The sequence below is a fragment of the Hyaena hyaena genome, unplaced genomic scaffold (genome assembly GCF_003009895.1).
Source record: "Hyaena hyaena isolate Hyena2069 unplaced genomic scaffold, ASM300989v1 scaffold_814, whole genome shotgun sequence".
Lineage (NCBI taxonomy): Eukaryota > Metazoa > Chordata > Mammalia > Carnivora > Hyaenidae > Hyaena > Hyaena hyaena.
The window spans coordinates 86,916-110,723 of record NW_024081445.1 but is presented as its reverse complement, the minus strand read 5'-3'; the positions used below and the strand labels follow the sequence as shown (position 1 = coordinate 110,723).

The window sequence follows — 23,808 nt, the reverse complement described above, 5'->3', positions numbered from 1 at the left end:
TCTCCTGTTGTTACAATGGGTGGAATAGATTCAATTACAAACTACTGCAGAGGGCTAATGGAAAAAGAGAAATAATTAGTTTTACCTGCCTATGTAAACCAGTGAATTTATACTTTCTTTCCCAGATGAGGAATGTTAAAGTTATAAGTGTGGTAGCCATGGTACCTTTCGTTACACATCTAATAGTATGCCAGACATGACAGTAGGCTCCTTAAATATCTTATCTCAATCTTAAACAAAACTATCATATAATGTAGCTTTATTTTAAATATGATGTAATCTAACATCATTTTAAAGATGAGAAACTAAGCTTTTGAACTTGACCAAGGACATAGCAGCTAATCAGCAGAGAAACTAGAATACAAAGCTGATTTCAAAACTCATGCTTTTAAGAATTAATTAAATGTATATATATATATTCTTATCTTATATATATACATATATATTCTTATATATATACATATATATATTCTTATCTACACTGAAATTTAAAATAGTGCTCCACAAAAATGATCTATAAAACGTTATTTATATCATCATTATCATCATAATGAAACTCTCTTTATAGTTGCACCTAATTGGAGAAAGAAAAATGCATTTCCCATAAGCGTGAGCAAATAGAAATAAGTCTGAAAACAGCTTTGCTCATGGGTGCAAGCTCCCCTTTCCCCAAATTTGACTGTTCCTGTTGGCAAACAATAAAATGGATCTTTTGCATTGCCTCCTGCCTCTGCCCACTATAAGAATAAAGAACCAAACAAAATTAAGGATTAGGAAGATATATTATTCACATTTTCTTTTATTAGGCCTTGAATAATGGCTACTACACTTAACATTAGGTACTTTCCTAGAAGACTGAAACTAGAAGATTCACACAATCCAAAACCAACAGGAATCTCCCTGCCAAAGGACTATAGCAGAATAGCACATGTGTATTGCCACATTTGTTTATTTCTTTTTAATTTAAATTCAAGTTAGTTAACATACAGTGTAGTCTAAGCTTCAGAAGTAGAATCCAGTGATTCATCTCTTACATATCACACCCAGTGCTCATCCCAAAAAGTGCCCTGCTTAATGCCAATCACCCGTTCAATACATCCCCTCACCAACCTCCCCTCCAGCAACCCTCAGTTTGTTCTCTGTATTTAGGAGACTTTATGGTTTGTGTTCCTCTGTTTTTATCTTATTTTTCTTTCCCTTCCCCTATGTTCATCTGTTGAATTTCTCAAATTCCACATATGAGTGAAATCATGATATCTGTCTTTCTTGGACTGACTTATTTGTTGTGAATGGCAAGATTTCATTATCTTCCATCACTGAATAGTATTCCATAGTATGTATGTGTGTATATACATACATATATATGTGCACACACATATATGTATATGTATGTATATATATGTGTATATATATGTGTGTGTGTGTACACACAACACATCTTCTTTATTCATTCATCAGTCGATGGACATTTGGGCTGTTTCCATAAATTGGCTATTGTTGATAGCACTGCTATAAACATTGGGGTACATGTGCCCCTTCAAATCAGCATTTTTGTATCCTTCAGATAAATTCCTAGTGGTGCTATTGCTGGGCCATAAGATAGTTTCTATTTTTAATTTTTTGAGGAACCTCCATGCTGTTTTCCAGAGTAGCTATAATTTAGGGTTAGTATCCAAAATCTATAAAGAACTTACCAAACTAAGCACCCAAAAAACAATCCAATCCAGTGAAGAAATGGGCAGAAGACATGAGTAGACACTTTTCTGAAGAAGAAAAGTTAGATGCCTAACAGACACATGAAAAGATGCTCTACATCATTCATCATTAGGGAAATACAAATCAAAACTACCATGAAACACCTACCACCTCACACCTATTAGAATGGCAAAAATTAACAACTCAGGCAACAACATATGTTGGCAAGGATGCAGAGAAAAGGGAACCCTTTTGCACTGTTGGTGGGAATGCATTCATTTGTTTCTTAAACAGTAATTGAGTATGTCCTATGTGTCACCCTGTCACCACTTCCAAGGCTGTTTTATGTTAGTAACTAGTTTGCTAAGCCTAAATCTCTCCTAAATCTCTCCTGATTGTGATATAAGTTCAATTCCTTTACCCACTTACTCTTTAATTAAAGTTACTGTTCTGTGAGTTTATCATATAGGGCACTGTGAATCATCCCATTTAATCTTGCAATCACCCAAAAGGCAGGTATCATCCTACCTATTTTACAGTTGAGAAAACTGAGGCTCAGAAATGTTAAGTATCCTTGTGACATTGTCTTTAACCCAGTCTGTTTCTGTCTCAAGCAGTATAGCTTCCGAGTCCACTAATGCCTCATCCCAAGAGAAGGTGAATGCTTATAGGTTTACCCTGAGAGTTGTTATAGCTTAGGAGTAAAGAGTTTGGTTATCTTTGCTAGCCTATTTTGCTTTATTTTATTATGTTTATTCATTTTTGAGAGAGAGAGCATGAACAAGGTAGGGGCAGAAAGAGAGGGGGACAGAGGATCTGAAGCAGGCTCCGCGCTGACAGCAGAGGTCCCAACACAGGGCTCGAACTCATAGACTATGAGATCATGATGTGAGCTGAAGTCAGACACTCACCCACCTGAGCCACCCAGGCACCACTGTGCTAGCCTATTTTAAAATCTAACATGGGGCATCTGGGTGGCTCAGTCAGTTGAGTGTCCAACTTCAGCTCAGGTCATGATCTCACAGTTCATGAGTTCAAGCCCCACATTGGGCTCTGTGCTGACAGCTCAGGCCTAGAGTCTGCTTCGGATTCTATGTCTCCCTCTCTCTCTCCCTCCCCTGTTCACACTCTGTCTCTCTCTCCCAAAAATAAAAACATTTTAAAAATAAAAATATAAAATATGACATGAATCCCTCTCATTTTACAGAATGAATCTTTCTAAAATGAAGTCAAAAATAGCAGGAAAGGTCCAGAGGAAAAGATGAGATCCCTCAAGCTGTCTAACCTGGCACTTATTGAATGTAATGTTGTATAGATATAGGGGACTCCCCTCTCTATCTTCCCCTTTTTTCCTCTTCCCATGGCTGATAGGCCTGATTCTCCCTTTATAAAGACCTAGTGCTGCATTTATCCTCCCCCTCTCTGAGCTCAGGTCATAATCTCTTACTTGCCCACTGCCTCTGCCCTGTTCTTGTCACTGTTCCTTCAGATGCCTGGTGCACACCTATATATTTCCTAAATGTCTCACCTTTGACACAGTAGGGAATTTCATTCCAGGGAATATATCAGCCCTCATGTACCAGCAGTCTTAAGTGTAGTGACTCTGAAATAGGACTGTCTGGGTTCAGATCTCAGATCCCTTACTCATTGTGTTACTTTTGCAAGTGACTTAAAATTTTAGAGCCTCCACAGCTTATCTATGAAATGAGAATTAATAAGAGTACCTACTGCAAAGGACTGTGCTGAGGAATACATGCCATAGGCCATGTAGAATGCTTATAACCTACTGCCTGGGATGTCGTATACAGATAGGCCTGGTTCTAAATATTGACTGAAAATATTACATGCTAATTCAGCAGATAGTTCTTGAGTCCCTACCTCACATGCCCTTTGCCCTCACAGGGACCACATGTTAAAGGGAGGATGTACTTTCAGCAAACATCTATGGAAATAATACATAAGTGATACTAAAGGCAGTGAGGGAAATGTTTATACTGCTATGAGAGTATGTCTCAAAGGACCTGACAGAATGGGTTATGTTAAGGAATACTCCCTGCTGGAAGGAACATTTGAACTGAACTGTGAAAGATGCAAGATACATAAGAGTAAAGAAGGATGAATATGGATCCTCCTACTCCCTATCATCTGATGACACAAATGTTAGAAATTCCTTGGTCCTATTCAAACAGATGCATATTATTCAGTAATAGTAATGTTCTATTAAGAAACTATCTGGAGCTTATAAATACTTTTGTTGTAATTACATATTTGCCATTCTTTTTTTTTTTTAACAAATAGTTTATCGTCAAGTTGGTTTCCATATAACACCCGGTGCTCATCCCCACAAGTGCCCTGCTCCATGCCCATCTGCCCCCTCCCCCCCCACACCCATGAGTCCTCAGTTTGTTCTCAACATTCAAGAGTCTCTCATGGTTTGCCTCCCTCCCTCTCCCCCACCATTTCCCCCCTTCTTCTCCCCCATGGTCCTCCATTAAGTTCCTCCCAATCCTCCTATATGTGCAAACATATGATATTTGTCCTTTTCTGCCTGACTTATTTCGCTCAGCATAACACCCTCAAGGTCCATCCATGTTGCTACACATGGCCAGATTTCTGAAGCCATAGGAAACAGACACATATTTGCCATTCTTATTTGTTATGAAGACATTTGTTCTGTAGTCAGACTGCCCTTAGCATCAGTTATCTTCCCTTTGTCGTATACAGCGGGTACATGCTTACAACTACACACTGTAAGTTATTTTGTCTATACCCCCTTTTAAGTACTGATGAGTCAGTTTCTACAGGTGCAATTTTTTAAGCACAGCTACTAGATCCAGTGCTAGTTAATGCTAAACATTTGTCTCTACTCCCACTTGTAGGATTCAGTAATCAGTGCGAATCCACATACCTTCCCCATCCTGCCCACCTCTGTTGCAGAGACCCATTTCAGCAACACTTCCATGCCCCCTGCCATTCAAGAACCAAACTAAACTCTAAATCCATAGAAGCCAAAGTCACCGGCTGTGTTGCTTGCATCTCTGTGGAGCTGAATATATGCTGCTCCTTTCTGTTACCCTATTCCATGTTCCCTGGAATCCTGCCCACCTGGTCTGCTTTAGATCAGCTTTCTCGCTTCTTAGCTAAATTAAATGAAAAACAATAAGAGGTAGTGCATAAGGTTCTGTGGAGGGAATAAGTGTCTCTAATACATATGAGTGGAGGTGATAATAGTCTAGATAGTTTATTTTTGTCTAAAGTAGTCTAATTCTCGGGGCGCCTGGGTGGCTTAGTCGGTTAAGCATCCGACTTCAGCTCAGGTCATGATCTCACGGTTTGTGGGTTCGAGCCCTGCATTGGGCTCTGTGCTGACAGCTAGCTCAGAGCCTGGAGCCTGTTTCAGTCTGTGACTCCCTCTCTCTCTGACCCTCCCCTGCTCATGCTCTCTCTCTCTCTCTCTCTCTCTCTCAATCTCTCTCTCTCTCCCCTAGAAATAAATTTTAAAAAATAATAATAAAATAAAGTAGTCTAATTCTCTTTTTGACTCAATATCTTCCAGGGAGAGGGAACTGTCATATTTTTAACTGCATTAAAATATTGGTGCCTTTACTAAGGAGGACGTAAATTAAACCTTGACTTCTTTGCTTTTAGATGAAAGATAGAAGCTCATGGTAAATTCCCTCTAACACAGAAATGAGGCAATGGCAATGGGTGGTTCTGTATGCCCAACCTCCATCCTCATTAGCTTATGGGACAGGTTGAGTGAGTTTCAAATCCCAATAACAAAAGAAAACCATGAGTCTACCAATGACCTAGAATTATTATGGATCACAACCTTTAAGTCAATCATAACCTGCCAGTAAGTCTTGAAATTTAACCTGATCAATTGCCACATTTACTCACTGTCCTGGGCTGTAAAATATTATGAAGAGCAGGGGCATTTAGCTGGAAAAGCCTCCCTTTTTCCCTCTTAGACACATGCACTGTCATCACCTTTGACAACATGTGCCCTACAGGGAAAATGTACTTCCCTCTTTGCTAAAGGTTACCCATTCTTCCTCCTCTATCTACTCTGTGCATTAGAAACACTTTACTGGTATGTTTGCAGCTTTGCAGAATGAAACCAAAACAAATGTTCCATATGGTATTAGTTAAAAATGGATTGGGAAATTGTGAATTACTACTTACATGGTGTGTATAAAAATTTTTAGCAAGTCATCACCCATAATGCAGTGAGTAGTATGAACCAGCTAATAAAAAGATTAGATTGTTTCTGTCCAGCTTGGGACTTGAGTCAATTATTCAAATGGAAATTGAACTGGAACACACGTTTTACCTTTCAGGACCTGAGTTTCCAGGTGTTAAAATTTCCTTGAGTTATCAGGATTACATGGGCAGATTCTCACATCTACCTCTCTGAAACGTATCAGAATAAGACTCTGGGCTTATATAAGCTCATTTAAAACCTGCCTCTATTCCACTCATCTTAAGGATCGATAGTAATTCAAGGCAAGTCCCTCATTTGGATGGAAGAAATGTCCATTAGAATTAATAGATTGTGAATACAGTTTCCTTCACTTTTTCCTCCTTCAGGGAATTTCAGTATGATTCCAATCTTTTATATTTTTCCATACAATTAAAACGACTCTTGACTTTCAACTTTAGTTGAAACTAGTAGTTTTATTTATTAAATTAGAAAGAAGAACCCAGAAAGAATTCTATCAACCTTCCAAAAGAAATTAGTCAATTCATCATATATTTTACTAATTGTATTTTTTATTATTAAATGTAGCAATTTGAATGTAGTCTCATTTCCCCTAAATTTAGCATTCATCCTTCAATCTCAATCCAAATATTATTTTTATAAAAATACATGATCACCTGGGTGTTTCAGTCAGTTAAGCCTCTGTCTCTTGAATTTGCCTCAGGTCATGATCTCATGGTGGTGAAATCAAGCCCTGCATCAGGCTCCATGCTGCAAGCCTACTTGGCATTCTTTCTTTCCCTCTCCCTTTGCCCCTTACCCCCTCGAAAAATAAAATTAATAAATTAATAAATAAAACACATGATCTTTCACTTACATACCATTCTTAATGAACTGCACATAAATTAACACATACATAGAAAGGAATCATTTTCCACGAGAAATAAATTTGATTCTGTGAAAGTAAAAGGAATGAAAGAGATTAAGCCACAAAAAATTGGGAAGGCTACTTATGAAGCTCAAGGACAGAGAAATACTGCAGAATTTTTCACAGCAAAGTGCTATGATGTGGTTAAGAAAACAAATAAAATACTAGCTAAAACTGGATCAAGATCACAGTTTTTAAATTTTTTAATGTTTATTTTTGCGAGGGAGACAGAAAGAGCATGAGAGGGGGAGGATCAGAGAAAGAGGGAGACACAGAATCTGAAGCAGGCTCCAGGCTCTGAACTGTTAGCACAGAGCCCAACCCAAGGCTCGAACTCACCGACCATGAGATCATTACCTGAGCTGAATCAGACACTTAACTGACTAAGCCACCCAGGTGCCCCAAGATCACGGTTTTGAAGGAAACTCAAGGACTACAGGATTTTTGCTAGGGAAAATTTCCCTATGCATTATTCCTATGTTATTTAATAAGTTTTAAGGCAATAAAGTACTTCATAATTCCACAGTAAATGGAACTGAAAGGCAAAGTTTTTATAAATTAAATCTAAAATGACTGATGTAGCCACCCATGGGCTGAACCCTTGATGTGATTTTGACCACAATAGTGATGTTTAAAAATTTGGATTTACATGTCCTTTAGGCAGCCCTCTATTTCTTAGTCTGGTCCACTACAGAGCCAACTTCTTCCTATTCTCCAATCCACCGGCTTCATACTTTTATATGATTTCCCTAGCCAGATTTGAATGTGCGATCCTAGACTTAATCCAATCCTCTAGTAATTCCATTTAGCAAATTTTATTTTGAATACTTACTTTGTACCAACTGTAGCGGTCAGCATTAGGAACACATAAGCAATAGGATACAATCCCTGCTTACATGTTTGCCATCATGGGGGAAACGAGGGCTCAGTTACTAATAGCCAGAAGATTAACCTCCTGGTAGAGGGGGTTAGCAAAGGCTGTCCTTAATCCACCTGGACTTCCTCGAGCAAGAACTCCAAGGCCCAAAACAATCCAAGATTAGAACTGACGCTCACTGCTGAAGTCAGTGTTCTTTCCACTCTTCTCATAGGTATTGAGAGGCGCAGGGACCCACATGAGAAGGAGCAAAAAGAGCACAAGCATTAGTTCATTTGATGGCTCATGCTTGCTGAAGGTCTTCTTACTAGTGATCCTATATTAATCATAATTTTTATGAATGTCCATCTCAGCCTTGGCTATGAGAAAAATCATACCCTTCTCTTTTTACTCCTGAGATATACTTCTTATTTCTTCTAAAAACCTCACTATCACTTAAAATAATAACTTAAAACCTACTAAACTCACTTGATTCACCCATTTCACCAGATGGGTATGTGTGTATGTGTGTGTGTGTGTGTGTGTGTGTGTGTGTGTGTTTGAAGCGGAATCTTTCCACATTGTGATAACTATAGAGTAGGATTGATTTCCTTAGTAATGGATCAGTTTACTAGGCAAAACTTGAGATACACATTACATTCATGTGACCTAACTATGAGAATTTAAAAATTGAAAATCCAAACAGCAATATGTAGAGCCACCTATGTCCAAGGTGTCCTATATTTCACCTCATATGAAAATATTTGGTAGAAAAAGCACAAGATCTGAATCTGCAAACATAAATTTAAGTGATTGTTTTACCACTTAATAAAATTTAAGCTACTTACAAATTTCTGGATTTTGATGGGATGGGTTGTTTTCAAAATGCTGATTGTACTAACTCCTATTAAAATGGTTATAAGACTTCAAACACTTTATAATAGCATGACAAACTTACAAAAGGATAGAGTAGGAATCTCAGCTCTTTTTTTTCTACTAGTTTTTATTTTAAAATGGACACCCTTCTACAACTACCTGGATATTTCAGCAGTGTTCTCCTGTATTTATGTTGTAGATCTAAACTCCATATTTGTTTACTATTTCCCCCATTTACTTTGGTGGAGGCATTCAACAAAGATATTACCATTTTCTTGCTCTAGAATCTTCATTTCATGTTCTGGTTGGGTGAACTTTTTGTCACCTCTTAAAATATCAAATGCATGTTAGGTCATTTCTGAGTGTTTTTCCTTTGGAAAGAGTGCGTTTGGATATTCCCTAGTGGTTAACAGTTCATTACCTTAGCATTTCAAGTTGCCCAGGTCACAGGTCATTTCATGGAAGATAAAACAAGATCTCCTACCCAATACTAGTCACAGTAATTGGAAATTGCAGAGTTAAGATTTCTTGAGATTTTACAATTTCTCACTCTTCTCTTGATGATATGAGTGGTGAATTGGGATTTAAAATAGCCCCATTTCCATTTCCCAAGATAAGTGTACGATCCTGTTGGGTCACTGAGGGATGTGATTTGTTTTTCTGGACAAGGACATTCCTCCAGAGCATATACCTGTCACTGGGAAAGGTCCAGAAAAGGAGCAAGAAATCTTAAACTAGACCTGGAATTAACAAATTATATAAAAGTAAGATCCATTCATCATTGTTTAATGTGATATCTTTTAAGCAAAATGGAACTCTGTTAACCAAAGCATGTTCCATTTCTTGATGTAAAAAAAAATGTTGGAATTAGGAATGGAAAGAAGGAAAAGAGAAGCTCTTAATCCAAATGTTTAACATTAATTTATTCCTGTTTGAACAATCAGCAGACATGTCAGTCTGGAAAATACCTTATGTCAGCAGAGAAGTCCATCCTCCTACCCAACAGAACAGTGTGCAAACTGCCTTATTCACAGAGAATCATTCACAGGAGTCTCTGGAATGCTGGAGTAAATAAATCAGTCTGTTTCCCAAAATTTCAGCATTTAATTCTTGATTGATAAGCAAAATAACCCCAGGTAAAGCATAATTTTAAGATGTATCGTTGAATGGAAAACATGAGACTTTCTTTTTTTGTATTAGCCTGTTTAATAGGGCCTGTCCAAAAACATTTGTTGTCAGGAATGGACACCTGTAAGTTAAAGTTCAAGACTAGAAAGCAGATAGTATAAATGTTTGGATTGAAGCAAGGCCTTCAACTTGGCTCTTGCGAAGGCAATTTATCTGCAGAGAATGACAATTTATTTACTAGTCTATCTCTTCCTTCTCTTTCCCCTCATTTACTTTTGCTTCCTTCTCTTTCTTGTTTTAACTACTATAAACAAATTTCTCATGGGTGTTTGAGTTAGTAAAAATGCCAAGACATGAAAATTTAATAAATATTTTGTTATATTTCCCAGAGAAGTAGAGATTGCTACCTGATCTTTCTGGTTAAATGGAATTTATATCTTTTTAATATCCTAATCGAAAAAAGTACAGGTTAGTGTTTTCTCCTGTGTCTCACTGCCCAAGTGAAGAAAAAGACAATTAGGAAATCCACCTGGGTAAACCTGGTAAGGTTGCAGTGGAGACCTAGTTTTCAAATCCAAAGTTATAGCCACATGACAATTGCAATTCCTTTCATTTTCTGGAATGTCTTCACCTAAGTAAACCCTGATACAGAGATGGAATTTCAAGACAGAACTCATAATTTAAGAAAGTCTCAAGATAGGCAGTTGTGTTGTTTGAGGATTAGAAGTAGGAACCTTAAAACAGACAGATTTAGTGCCAGTACATTAGACACTAACTGTGCAACTCTGGGAAGATCAATAATAATCTAGAATTGTCCATCTTCTCATTTTTAAAATGGGAATATTAGAAATAACTTTCTCATAGGGTTACTGTCAAGATTAAATATTACAACTGTGTAAAGGCTTTAATATAGTGCCTATCTCCAGAAAGCAATAAATGGAGGTCACATGTTTTCTCTCTATGAAAGCTGCTTTTCAGCTTGTGGTGTAGACTCTGATCAGAACTTCAGCTTTTTCATGGTGTCTCAAGATCTCTGCTTCTTCTTAATTTGAAGGCATGCCCTTTGCTGCTATCTAATAGACTGATAGTTTTCCAAGTGTGAACCCCAGCCTCACAGCCCAGCATCACCTGGAAGCCAGTGATTTCTAACCTGGGAGCTTGTTAGAAATGCAGATCATTGCACCTTATTCCAGCCTTACTGACTATGAAACCCTGGGAGTGGGGGCCCAAGATCTCTATGTTTTAACAGGGCTTCCAGAAATTCTGATGAATGTTAGGAAACCACTGAAACAGGCTATACATACCATCCACCAAACCAAGGAAATACTGAGAGGTGGTTCCTGGACATAAATTGTCACTGGTAGGGCTGGTGAACTGTCAGAACACAGATGTCTACTGTACTTAGGTGAAAGCATTTGAAGTTAATAAGATTTTATATCAACTGTCATATTTAGTGACATATTTAAAGGTAGACACTCTTATTCGTTCCTTATTAAGGAAAAGTTTGCAAGCCTCCAGAGGACTACCATTCACTGAGAGAGACCTCTTTTGTGATCTCTAAAGCACACAGGGGCTAGAGGGGGTGCTGCTGGGCCTCAGCATGACACAGTCAACAAAGACCAGATTCTAATCCTGCTGTAACACATATTCACTGTGTGAATTTGTGTTAGGTTTCTTAATTTCTCTGTGCTTTCTTTCTGAGCATGAGATTAGTACCTGCCCCACAGGGCCACTGGGGTAACTGAAAGAGGTAAATATGTAAAATAATTAGTCCTGCCTTCTAGTTACTACTCACTAAGCTCCCTTCTCTGAGGCAGGAATGGGGCATCTGACATGTAAATAGCCAGGACCCTGTGGGAAATGTTCCTTCCAAATTTCAGGTACCTGAGCATACTGCTTCAGCAAGAGACCTGTATAAATAGAGGGAAAACACCTAGAGTGAGAAAGGAACTCGGGGTAAACCCATATAGTTCCAGTCTTCAGAATAGTGCCTCAGAATTAAATGTGCCTTACTGATGACTCACTGAGATTGGATTACCTAAGGGTCACAAAATTAATTCCATCTAATCAGCATTACTTATTGGGCACCTACTATGTGCCAGGTACCATGCCAAGTGCTTGGGGATACAACAGTGAAAGAGATAGACTTGGCTTCTGACTTTCCCAGGAAGTATAGCCTGGTGGGGCAGCCAAATATTAAACAGATGATCATAATGACAAGCATTATGGTGGAGTGCTGTCAGGCTATGAGGAAAGAGAAGCCAGGCCCTTTCCTTGCTCTGCCATACTAGCAATGGAGACATCTCCTTCTTTGACCCTGGCCTCAGGGCTGTTTTTCTTGGCAGTCAAGAGGATAGCTGGTAGATCTGTGAACCCATGAACACTGTGCTCCCTCTCCACCTGTGAATGAATGGCAGCTTCTACTCATCTCACCTCAACATTCAGAAGTAGCTCAGTCTAGGTGCGCCTGGGTGGCTCAGTTGGTTAAGCATCCGACTTCGGCTCAGGTCATGATCTCACGGTTTGTGGGTTTGAGCCCTGTGTTGGGCTCTGTGCTGACAGCTCAGAGCCTGGAGTCTACTTCACATTCTATATCACCCTCCTCTGCTCACATTGCCTCTCTCTCTCTCTCAGAAATAAATAAAACATTAAAATGTTTTTTTAAAAAAGAAGTGGCTCAGTCTAGACTTAAGTGTTATATTTAATAAATATGTATTATAACAAAATCATGGTGTTTACTTTATATGAAGCATTATTCTCATCACTTTACAGAAGTCATTAATCAAAGCAAAATTAAATAATCTGTTGAATTCAAAACTCTGGTTTGTTTATATAGTCCATGGCATTTTAAAAAATGGCCATGGAAGATCAAATGTATGCATTTAATGAATATTTATTGCTTTTTAAAAGCAAGATGAATTATGATTTTTTTTGAGTGTTTGCAATGTGCAAAACTAGACTAAGTGGTTTGCATGTGTTGTCTTACTTAACCCACTCAAACAACTCTAGAGACTGATATTGGCCTTTTCCCCACTTTACATATGAGAAAAATGAACTTAGAGAGCTTGAATGATTTGCCCATGAAATCAAAGCTGGTGAATGGCCCAACCCAGAATCAAAATGTGGATTGTCTGAGTCCACAATTAGAACTTGGAAACACTGCACTATATTTCCATGTCTAGTAGAAAACAGACACAGTTCCAGGTGTTGATCAGGCCACTATTCAAAACAAGCAAACAAACAAACAGTCCTCAGAACTGATGATTCCAAAGCAAATTAAGTAAACAAACGGATGCTATGCTGTGATATCAGGGGAGGGATGCAGCTAATTTCTGAGGAGGCGAGTAAACAAGCTTGGCATTATCTGGGAGGCTTTATGGAGGAATGTGAGAAAACTGACCCTTCAAGGAAGGACAAGGTGGGGTAATCAGAGCAGTGTCACAGGGCTTACCTCAGATATGCAGCCTAATAAATTGCAGCTGGCTTTAGCTCCCTCCTCCATGTCACTGTTAATTGGGAAATAAATTGGAAATGAAGGCAATTATACTTTATACCTCTCTACTTTAGACTCCATGGCTAAGAGGAAGAGTTTTCTGGAAGAAACATTGGTGTTTTTCTTTTCATTGTTTTGTATTTTAATTGAAGTTAATTTATTCCTTGACTATTAATGACCTTAACTAAGACTATACAGGCAAATTTGGGGGTTCAAGAATCCTAATATAACACAGCACTGAGAAGTCACACTTTATAAGCTGATGCAGATGTCCAATCTGCTTCACCTACTGCAACCACTCCTCCTCTTCAGCCTGATTAGATCTCTAGCAGTGCCGAGATGATTAGGCTTACCTACAGAAAGCTCATCACTCATATCTATTCCATATCCACTGTGAGGGCAGTATACTTTTTTTTTAGGCATAGCTATTTACTGTGTTTTCCCAGGCCACTAACACCTGTATATTTCCCACTGCATTTGTAGCTAGTGATGACAATCACCTTGCATAGCACTTCTGTTCCCCAAGTTCTTCCTGCATACTCACTTAATTTCCCAAAACTTTATTCTTAACAGCTGAAGAAAACTAGCTCAAGATGGATTAAATCACTTTTCCAAGGTCAGAAATAACAAACAGAGCAGCCAGAACTCCAGTCTTTTGATTCCAAGTCCGGTATTCTTTCTGGAGGCAGTTATTGCCATGGGGACCAGCAACAAGGTCATCTTCCTCACCACTGTGGCTGCAATACATGGCACGTGCCAGACACACACCAGTGTCCAGTAGATATATTTTGTACATTTTTTATTATAAAATAGATTCTAAAGCTTCAAGGATTATCTAACAAATCTTGAGTTTCACAAATAAAACAGAAACCCACTAAAATCAGACAAATTATCCAACTTAACACAAGTTTCCATAATAAGAGTCCACTGCTCCCATTATTTTTAATAATGCTTATTATTATTGATTTGTATTCCTACCTCAGCCAAGTCTGATGTATATTCAAAACTGTTCTTAATACAATTGCTCAAAAGGACAGCAAATATGCTGATGCTTAGAGAGGGGGAGACTCCTGAATAACTGTCATGCATAGCAGCCAAAGAAATTTTGCTAAGCAGTTATTTTCTAGGTAGTTAAAAGAGTGAACAACCCAGAGCAGACAGAAAATAAGAACACTCTCTGAAATAATGAGGAGTGCTACATTCCCCACTTCCATCAGCTTCACTTTTCTTGAGTGTTGTAAAGTCACATTTCTCTCCCCTGTTTTGCCCTCTAATGACCAAACTCCACCACTTAGTAACTATGTGACTTTGTGACATTTGGTGACGCCTTCCTTCACTTATAACCTAGGAATGAATTCCTTTTCAAAAAGATGGTCATGAGCATTCAGTGAGACGGTTTCTGCAAAGCCCTTGTACATGATATGTGACTTTAAACATTTGTTTTCTTCCCTAGGGCCATTGAATCCATTACTAAAGCCATTCCCTGACCTTTCCGTGAGAGAAGTGTTTCTACATTCATTGGGTTTCATTTCCAAATCTTATAAACTTTAAAAATTAATCTTAAGAAAATATTTGTTTAATATGTCCACTAAGCAAAATACTATCATATACCAAACCTAAAGAAAATCTAATCAATAGGCAGAGATTAATTGGTCAATTACTAGGTTCTAGCATATTTTATAGCTTCTATTTCTGAAAATATTTTAGATTTGGATTTACAATACAGGGTCATCAAACCACATTTGAAAGATAATTGTTCATATAGAAACTTAGCAACCTTCTTTTTGCCTTTTGCATGATTCATGAAGCTGAGACCTTTTATCTTCCAATTAAGTGTATGGTTATATCCCTTGCTTCCATATATCATCAGTATCTACTATTGGCAATTTTTCCTTTATTTTATATTTCAAAAACTATATTGGCAGTTGGTATGTCCTGATTTGATTCTCTTTCAAAATAAATGTACTCTGTTATTAACAAGAATGTGTTGCAACTAGGTTTTATTATCTGTAGCAATTGAGGGCTCTTAAAAATAAGACACACAAATCTTCCCTTCTTAATAAAACAAACAAAAGTATCATAGTCATTTAATATTTGGGTATCATGGGGTCAGTATTCGTTCTTTACTCTTAGCTTTGCCAAGAAGCTAAAATTATCCAAGAGATAAAAGGGGTCACTGTATCTACAGGCCACCCTTCTACTCCCTGGGCCCAGAATTCAACTTATTACAGCCAACTTTGGGCTAACTCTCTTCTTGAATCCTGCCCATTTCCCTTCCTTCTCAAGTCAGTCCCTTACCTCACTCACCCCTCTACCATGCACAGTTTTGCCTAGCTGTTAATTTTCAAGTCCCTTGTTGTTCTGAATTCTGTTGCATTTTGGCAAATCACACGATGCCTGATTTTCTATTGTTCAAAACTCTTCTTTTACCCTATTTATATTAATATTGCAAATTTAAGGTGGCACCTTATAACTGTGGGTGTTAAGTGAAATTCACTTCATAATTAAGTGAAGTTATATGTAAAGGTTTCTGGCATATGTAGCAGGTTCTTAACAAATGTTATCTACTGGGTTTAGTTCCAGTCTTCTCATGAATTCATCTATAATTAGGCTATTATCATCAGCACAACTCAGTAATTAATTCCTTAATACTATTTCATACCTAGCACAGTTTAATTTTGTATGTATTCATATCAGAACTGTAAATTCTTTAAAGAGTGCCACGCCTTCTACTTCTCTGTATGCCCTAAGTAGAAATAATGAAAGTGGTATTACCAGTAGTCTATTATATCTATTATATGATTACCTCATTACAGAAGTGCTCTAAGGTTGGATTATTATACCATTTAATAGATGAAGAAACTGAAACTCATGTAACTTATAGTGATGGAGACACCATTCACATTAAGAATTCACCCAAGTTCACTTAGCTAGTAAGTGGCAGAACCAGGATGTGCACCCAGACACATGGATCCAAAACCCACACACCCAGCCAATATGTTCCTCCTCCTTCCTCATCTTTTGAGTGACCACTTTGAAACAACTTGGTAATTGCAAGGCTTTTTGAAAGATCGTTATAACAGCAAATGTCAGAGTGTGTCTGATTTTTGATCATCAAAAATATACCCATTAGAAGATATTTATGAGATAGTTAAATGGTGAGACTGTAGCCTTGATCAAACTGTATACTCATCTCACCTCATAGCCTCATGATCCCCAGTGATCTCAAATGGCTCTAAATGATGCACTAGTTTGGGTTTAGTCAGATGATGAGCCATACTGTTTGTCTGTTATCCTTCTTAGATGAGGTAACCTCAAAGCCTCTTCTCTTAACCACTCTGATAAATATTACCTAGATCACATATACTAGCATCTTGCATAATTAACACCAATAAAGGCTTACTGTTTTATCTCATTCAATTCTTCTCCTTGCAGATGGACCCACATGAGAACATCTTACTGAGCACGCTTGAGATAAAAAATGAAATGGCCACATCTGAGGCTGTGATGGGACTTGGAGACCCCAGGAGCACAATGTTGGCCTATGATGCCTCCAGCATCCAATATCGGAAAGCCGGATTACCCAGGCATAGTTTTGGCCGAAATGCCCTGGAGCGACATGTGGCACAAAAGAAAAGCCGCCTGCGGAGACGCGCCTCCCAACTGAAAATCACCATCCCCGACTTGACTGATGTGAATGCCATAGATCGGTGGTCCCGCATATTCTTCCCCGTGGTCTTTTCCTTCTTCAACATCGTCTATTGGCTTTATTATGTGAACTAAAACAGCCCCCCATGGGAAGCAAGGACTAGATTCTTCCTCAAACCAGTTGTACAGCCTGACGTAGGACTTGGAAAACACATCAATCCAGGACAAAAGTGATGCTAAAATACCTTAGTTGCTGGCCTATCCTGTGGTCCATTTCATACCATTTGGGTTGCTTCTGCTAAGTAATGAATACACTAAAGTCCTTGTGGTTTTCCAGTTAAAATGCAAGTGATTTGTACACATGCTGGCAAGACTGTCTGAATGTTCCACTTTTTCTGCTTATGCAGCCTATATAGAGGGCAATTATTTAGAAGATATTCTTAGAGGGCTCAGTAGCATTGCCAGTCATTTTTCTGAGAAGTGGTCATATCCAGATATTCCCCATCTTCATTTCTAAGGTTGGCATGCTGTTGAGATGGCACTGTGTTTATGAAACATTATCTGCAATGCCATGCAAACATGCTTACTGAAGATGGCCTATGCCTGTCTTAAGGTGATAATGGTGTGTCATGGGAAAATAATTCCCACTGGATTCTGGAAGTTTCTCATGTAGTTCAAACAGGATAGGGAGAGTGAAGGCACATACTTGGTAACCAATTTGGCTAGTCTCTGCTTGAGCATAGGGAGTCAACTCTGATGTCTTCCATTTTGGCATTTAGAAACTGGGGACTACTGAACATCATCATGCATGGTGGCCAAGAAATGTTTCTAAAAGGCTATTTCTAGGTGGTTAAAATAAGAGTTAATAATCCAGAGCAGAGTGGAAAATCCAGAAATGACTGTTGTAACAAAATTAAGGCAAGTGAGCAGCATGACCCTTACCAGCCCCACATAGCATCTGGTTCATACATATTTTGTATAATGGCAAAAGGTCCAGTGAGATAGATTTTTTCCCCACTTCACAGGCTTTTGACATCATACCTAAAGAGGTTTTTATAGTTTATCTAATCAAAAGATAACCACAAAATAGAAAAGTTAGCAAAATTAGGATTTTCTTAGATGCAGATTAGATTGGGAGTCATTCAAATATACTAATATAGAGCACAGATAAAGCTAGCAGACAGGTTGATTTTCTCACACAACGTCAGCTGTCTCTACAACATTTCCCTTAAGTTTATTTTTGAGTTTAATAGGGTATTTCAAAAGAAGGATTTGTTCATTTCTTTAAAGGATTAATGGTCCTTTACCACCTTTTCTTGTTTCTGAAATCCTGATTATATTCTTAGGAGACAAACCAAGACTTTGGAGAGATTAATTGAACTACATTTCCTTATGTGCAATGACATTCATCTTTGTATTTTTCATAGCAAACAATACGTAAAGAATTATGTGCACAAGTAGAGTTAGTTTGTGGGTTTGTTGGGTTTGACTTTTTAAGGGTGCTTTCATTGTGTATGTTGCAATCAGCTGAATCAAAGAAAACATGAAAAGTAGTGTAGAATAGGATAAAAACAAAGCCACAAAACATGATGAATGTTATGAGTCTCAGTTGATATTACAGAAAAATATATAACTGATCAGCAGGTATGATGTATTGTTTTTATTCAATTTTTAAATTATGTCAATGTGCTTCTTTCTATACTAATTGGACATATGTAGTCATATGTGAGACAGGAAAGAGATAAGCTAATATATTTTATTTCTATCAATGTGAGGTCCATAGTTTGCTTTTCTTGGAGAAAATAGTGAGTTGCTAGTTTCTCCTTAAATTTTGATTTGATTGAATGTTTTCTTGGAGGATGACTTTGCTATTTCTATTTTAAAAACAAAAAAAGCCCCACTTATTTTCAAAGTAACATCCCTAATTGTGCATAGTAGGCAAGGCCAGTATTTTCCTATGGATAAAATGTATGTTTTTTTTTTTCCCCTGATAATTCAGCAGCCTGGAATATGATGGAGTCCTGCTGCCCTCCTATTCCAACTATCAGAAAGAGAAGGGGGAAAAAAGGTTTAGCATTCAGCTTTCTAAATTTTATGCTCCAAGATGGGAGGTATTTTTTTTCCTTCACCAGCAAAGGGAACTCTGGCCTTTATTTTTTTATTATACACTTGAACACCTCTGAGTATGATCTTTGGGCAGAATCCAACCAAGTTTCCGCCCATGGGCTCAGAGTTGAAATTTCTCAAGTTTCTCCAGGGACACACTTTCTCCCAGGCAATCATTCTGGGGCATCACACTAATAAACGTGCCTGTCCCTTTTTGCCAGGAGTTAAAGTTTGAATAGCATATATCAAGAAGGAGCATATCGATAACTCAGGTGCACAACTCCAAAATGCCATCCTAGAAAGGTTTTTCTAGAGACAACTCAGAGCCCAAGTCTAGCAGTGGGCTCTTATTTGCAATTATCATAAAAGCCATAAAAATCCTTGATATTGTCATTTATGGTTACAACAAAATCTCAACGTCCAGGGAGGTCAACATGGTAATCTAGATCAAAGTGAGAGAAGAAATCTTGCAGTGTGAGCCTGAAAAGCATATGACCAAGGATTCATTTCTGCTTGCAGTGATAAGAAGAAACCAGAAAAAGGAGAAAGATGGGAGCTTGAAACAGACACCCCAGAACGAACTCCATATATTGGCATTCAATAACCACGTAGGTAGAAACAACTGACTCATCCTGCCCAGAGACAACAGTAGATGTAGAATTTATTTTTAACTATATTTTTACTGTAGTTGAATTGGACTGTAGTCACCATACTGGGGGCGGGTTGGGGAGGGGTGCTAGATCTCATACGTCTATGAAGACCAGTCAACTTGGTATCCAGTGGTTAAATTTAAGGACCACAAAAATGTGTTTTGGCAATTCTGATATGGTATTACTATCACTTTATACATATATGTATATATATGTATAGTTTTTCTTTTGATTATGAAACAGCCAGATAGCCAGCAATTAAGGTGTTTTTCATCTTTGTGAAATTCATAGGCAAATTCTGACTCTAAAATGCACAGTCTAAATGAAATCTTTGATCTCAATCTGTATATATATATTGTACATGACTGCTAGTAGGTATGAAATGCATTTTCAGAATTGAAAACTCATGCAACATAATCATGTGTTTGCATAAGGAATGTTACAATTCTTTCTACTGCAATTTAATAACAGGGGAAAATACTTAAGCAGTGCCATCTAGACCTTTTCTCTTCTCATGTCTTCAAAAGCAGTGCTAAGTAAAAATAATAATAATAATAATAAAAATGGTTTATGAACCAAAAGACTTTACATTCTAGTATTAGGAACACAAAAAGTCTGTCAGCTTATAAAAGCACAACACATAGAGAAAGTTCAGTGGAATGCAGCGGGAAAATGAATCATGTTCATTTTAAACAAGACCTGCATTAAATTGGCAACTAACACAATTTCCATTTTCTATAAGTAACTGTGTTCCAGTCTTATGATTAAATTCATACTCAACAACAAAAACAGCAAAACAATCAACAACAGGTCTTACAACATATCTACATGTATATATGTGTATATATAGATCCATGTAAGCATAAATACATATATATGCATTCATATGTTGGAAAACAAAAGGAATAAGCTAATATGTTTTATTTCCTTCATTAAACCAATGTATGAGTATTTTTAATTGGCAACCAACAAATCAACATATTGAAACTAGTAATACAGGGTACTGAGCATTTCTCTATCAGCAGATCAATGCCTACAGTTCTTTCGAACCATTGCACAGTCTGACACTACAATAGTACTGTACCTCAGAACATCGGGAATTAACTAGTTCTCACATTGCTTGTCTACTTGCTCTCTTTTTCAAGGAAACAAATAACATTGTCTATTGGTGATTTAAAAACAAAGTCTTAAGAAAACAGAAAATGATTTAAAAAATTCCTCCTTGAAGGAGGAAAAAAAAAATAACTAAACCCCACCATGTTGGTTAGGGCAAATACTCTCAACTGTAGCAATCATGCCATTTTGCTAAGTGTACAGAGTCCATGTAATGTGAGCAACCATAACTTTCACTGAGCGTGTGTAAATATTAAAACAGATTTCTTAAATATTTTTAACTTCTAATTTGTATTTTATGGTAAGGCAACGTGCTAATTCTGTTTATGGCTTATGTTCATGTGTTATAATACTATGTAAATAATTCAACATGCTGTAAATTAATAGTCAATAGATACAAATAATTGTTTAATTTTTTCTTAATTTTTATTTATTTTTTACTAAGTACAGTTACTGCAGTGCCCCAGCAGAGTAATTTAAACACCCTTTTGCATAAATGGTTTGGGATCCCAGACAGAAGGGTTTCAAGTTGCTATCACACACACAGTCACACAGATATACACATACACACACAAACACACACACAGACACAGACACACACACACACACATTCAAACACACTTACTCTCACTTTCCGCTCACTCAGTTCCACTCTCATCCCCTTTATGGGAAATGCTGTAGTGTTTATGTAGTCAATGTAACAACCAAGAGACAGCCTTAGAAATGGAAATGGGAAAAGCAGAAATGATCATGGATAACTTGATAGATTTTTTTATATGTCAAAGTTCAAGACACCAAAGGTTGTAACTTAAATCTCAATTTTAAAAGAGTAAAAGTTTATATTGATGGCACTACAGGAAATAAAAGTGCTTATTATTCATACCTGTTCCAGAAGTTTATTATACATAATACACACAAGACTTTTTTTTAATAATAGCATTTTGTCTTTAGATAGTATTATTCCTTTTAACCAAAGACTCCAGAATTATTAAAAAACAGAAAAAGGAAAGAAAAAAGGAAAAATAGGGGAAAATAAAAAAAAAAAGACTGCTTCACACCAAAGGTTTAAAAAATATTTTCCAAATACACTAGAAACACTGTAAAAACTAGTAAGGAGCCAACAGAATACTAATTAAGATACTGCCCTAAAGAAATTGTTTAAGGAAAAAAAAAAGCAGCAACACCCTTAAAAATCTATTATTTAAAAATTGAAGTGAAACATTTCTGTAGACACATGCAAAAATTCTGACATCAGATTTTAATTTGCTTTGAGAAGTTCTTTTGTGAAAAATATGATCCAGTATAATGACAAACAAAACTCTGTCTTTTTTAACTTTCAAAACAAACGTCTCTCTCCTGTCAAATGTCTCCTAATCTGATGCCCATTTGTGTGTTTTTGCACCACCAGAACCAAGCTGACAGCTACATCGGCTTGTATCTTTTCCTTTTTGGTTCAGTAACTTGAGTTCAATCATGGTCATTTTAAACATAATTATTTCAAAAAAAGTTGCAAATGATTTAAATTCCATAGCATTTTTAAAATTTTATTTGCATGGGTGTTTAAATAGTTCTGTTATGAATATTGTCCCTGCACAGTTCTGAATTGTCCTTTTATAAAAAGTGATATTCTAGTTTCTTCACAATGTAGTGATTATCAGCCTTACTAATTACCTTGTAGCCTTTCTTAATATGCACATAATGCACATTTTCCAATGGCTAGAAAATGCAAAACACAAGTGGATATCATTGCATCTATTTTCATGTCTTTCTAAAAAACAGGACTACTAAAATCTCTGGGATACATGAGATAGTAACAAATGAGGATTATAAATGAGTAGCACATAAGAATTATTTTCTTGAATTTAAACTTATTACAGCCAGTTTCAGCATGTAAATATATAATAATGTTGGCTAGTGTGTAATTCTTGAACTAAGAAATATAAATAAAACTTAAAAGGATGTGTGTGTATGTGGTTTCATTGGGTTCAGAATATATAGACTATATATATAGTCTATATATATATATAGTCTATTAATATGAGTTAGATTGTGGAATCTTGGTTTTTGTGAAAAGCAATGGAAAGCTTCAAGCTTGGGACCTGCTGTTGGGCAGATTTGAGTTTGAGCTCAAACTTGTCACATATTAGGTATTTGACTGTGCAGCTACCTAATCCACCTAACTCTTTTTTCTTATCGGTAAAGCAAAGATACAATTGCACCTCCCTCTAGGGCTGTTGTAAAGATGAAATATAATAACCCTTGAGAGGTTGTTGGCCCCTTGCGTGGTAAGTGGTATGTAAACAGTAGATACTATTGTTGTTGCTTTTGTTAATTGTCATCATTACTATAATAGTTAACACATATATCACAAATTCTACTATGTCTAAAACTTCATAGTAATTATTAAATGTTTTCTTAGGTTAGATATTTTATATTAAGGATAATTAATTTTAAAACTGGCTTTACTCATCAAAATATGCTAAACATTATGTATTCGTTCATTTAACATTGAATCTGGTGAAGACAATATGCTAAACTCTTTACAAATTTATTACTCATTTAGTCCTTACCATATTCCTCAAGTAAAAGAAACTCAAGATCAGAAAGTGTGAGTGCCTTGCCTGTGAGACTGGAAGAAATTGGATTCCTACCCAGGTTGGTCTCATCTTCAAATCCTTGTAAGCTCTTTCCCCTTCATCATTAAAAGTGGGCAACCAGGCTTACTTAACCCTCATTCATTTTGGTCATTTCTCAAAAATGTTTACTGACAGTTTGCCTTCTGCCATTGCTAGTAGTAGTACAGAAAATATATAGGTTGAGCACAAAAAGCCTCAGCCCAATTGGATTATTTGGCACCTCTCAAACATGTGGGATCTCTCCTAGGTCCAGCAACTCATTTAGCGATAAGTTTAGTGCTTTTCACCCCTCATGACTTTAGAATGTCCAACCAGTACCTGGTAGACACTATCTGTAAGGGAGGCAGCCTGTCAGGACATAATTGTCCAATAAAGTCAGGATTAAAAGGAGCTATTGCTATCAAAGAATGAACACCACTGAAAAGACCCAATTATAGGATGAGTGAAGAACCAGTTCTTCTCAGCTTGCACTATACAT

The 23,808-nt window shown here is 37.1% G+C and overlaps 1 protein-coding gene across 2 annotated transcripts in view; it reads left to right on the top strand.

Annotated features, from left to right (window-relative positions):
• Nucleotides 1-17,686, top strand: part of LOC120221788 (gamma-aminobutyric acid receptor subunit beta-2) — a 44,456-nt gene extending 26,770 nt beyond the window's left edge. For both annotated transcript variants that reach the window (XM_039219363.1, XM_039219362.1), the window contains one exon: nt 16,613-17,686. In XM_039219363.1, the coding sequence (XP_039075294.1) occupies nt 16,613-16,960 (348 nt within the window). In that variant the 3' untranslated portion in view covers nt 16,961-17,686. The remainder of the gene's footprint in view (nt 1-16,612) is intronic.
• The last annotated feature ends 6,122 nt before the right edge of the window (nt 17,687-23,808 follow it).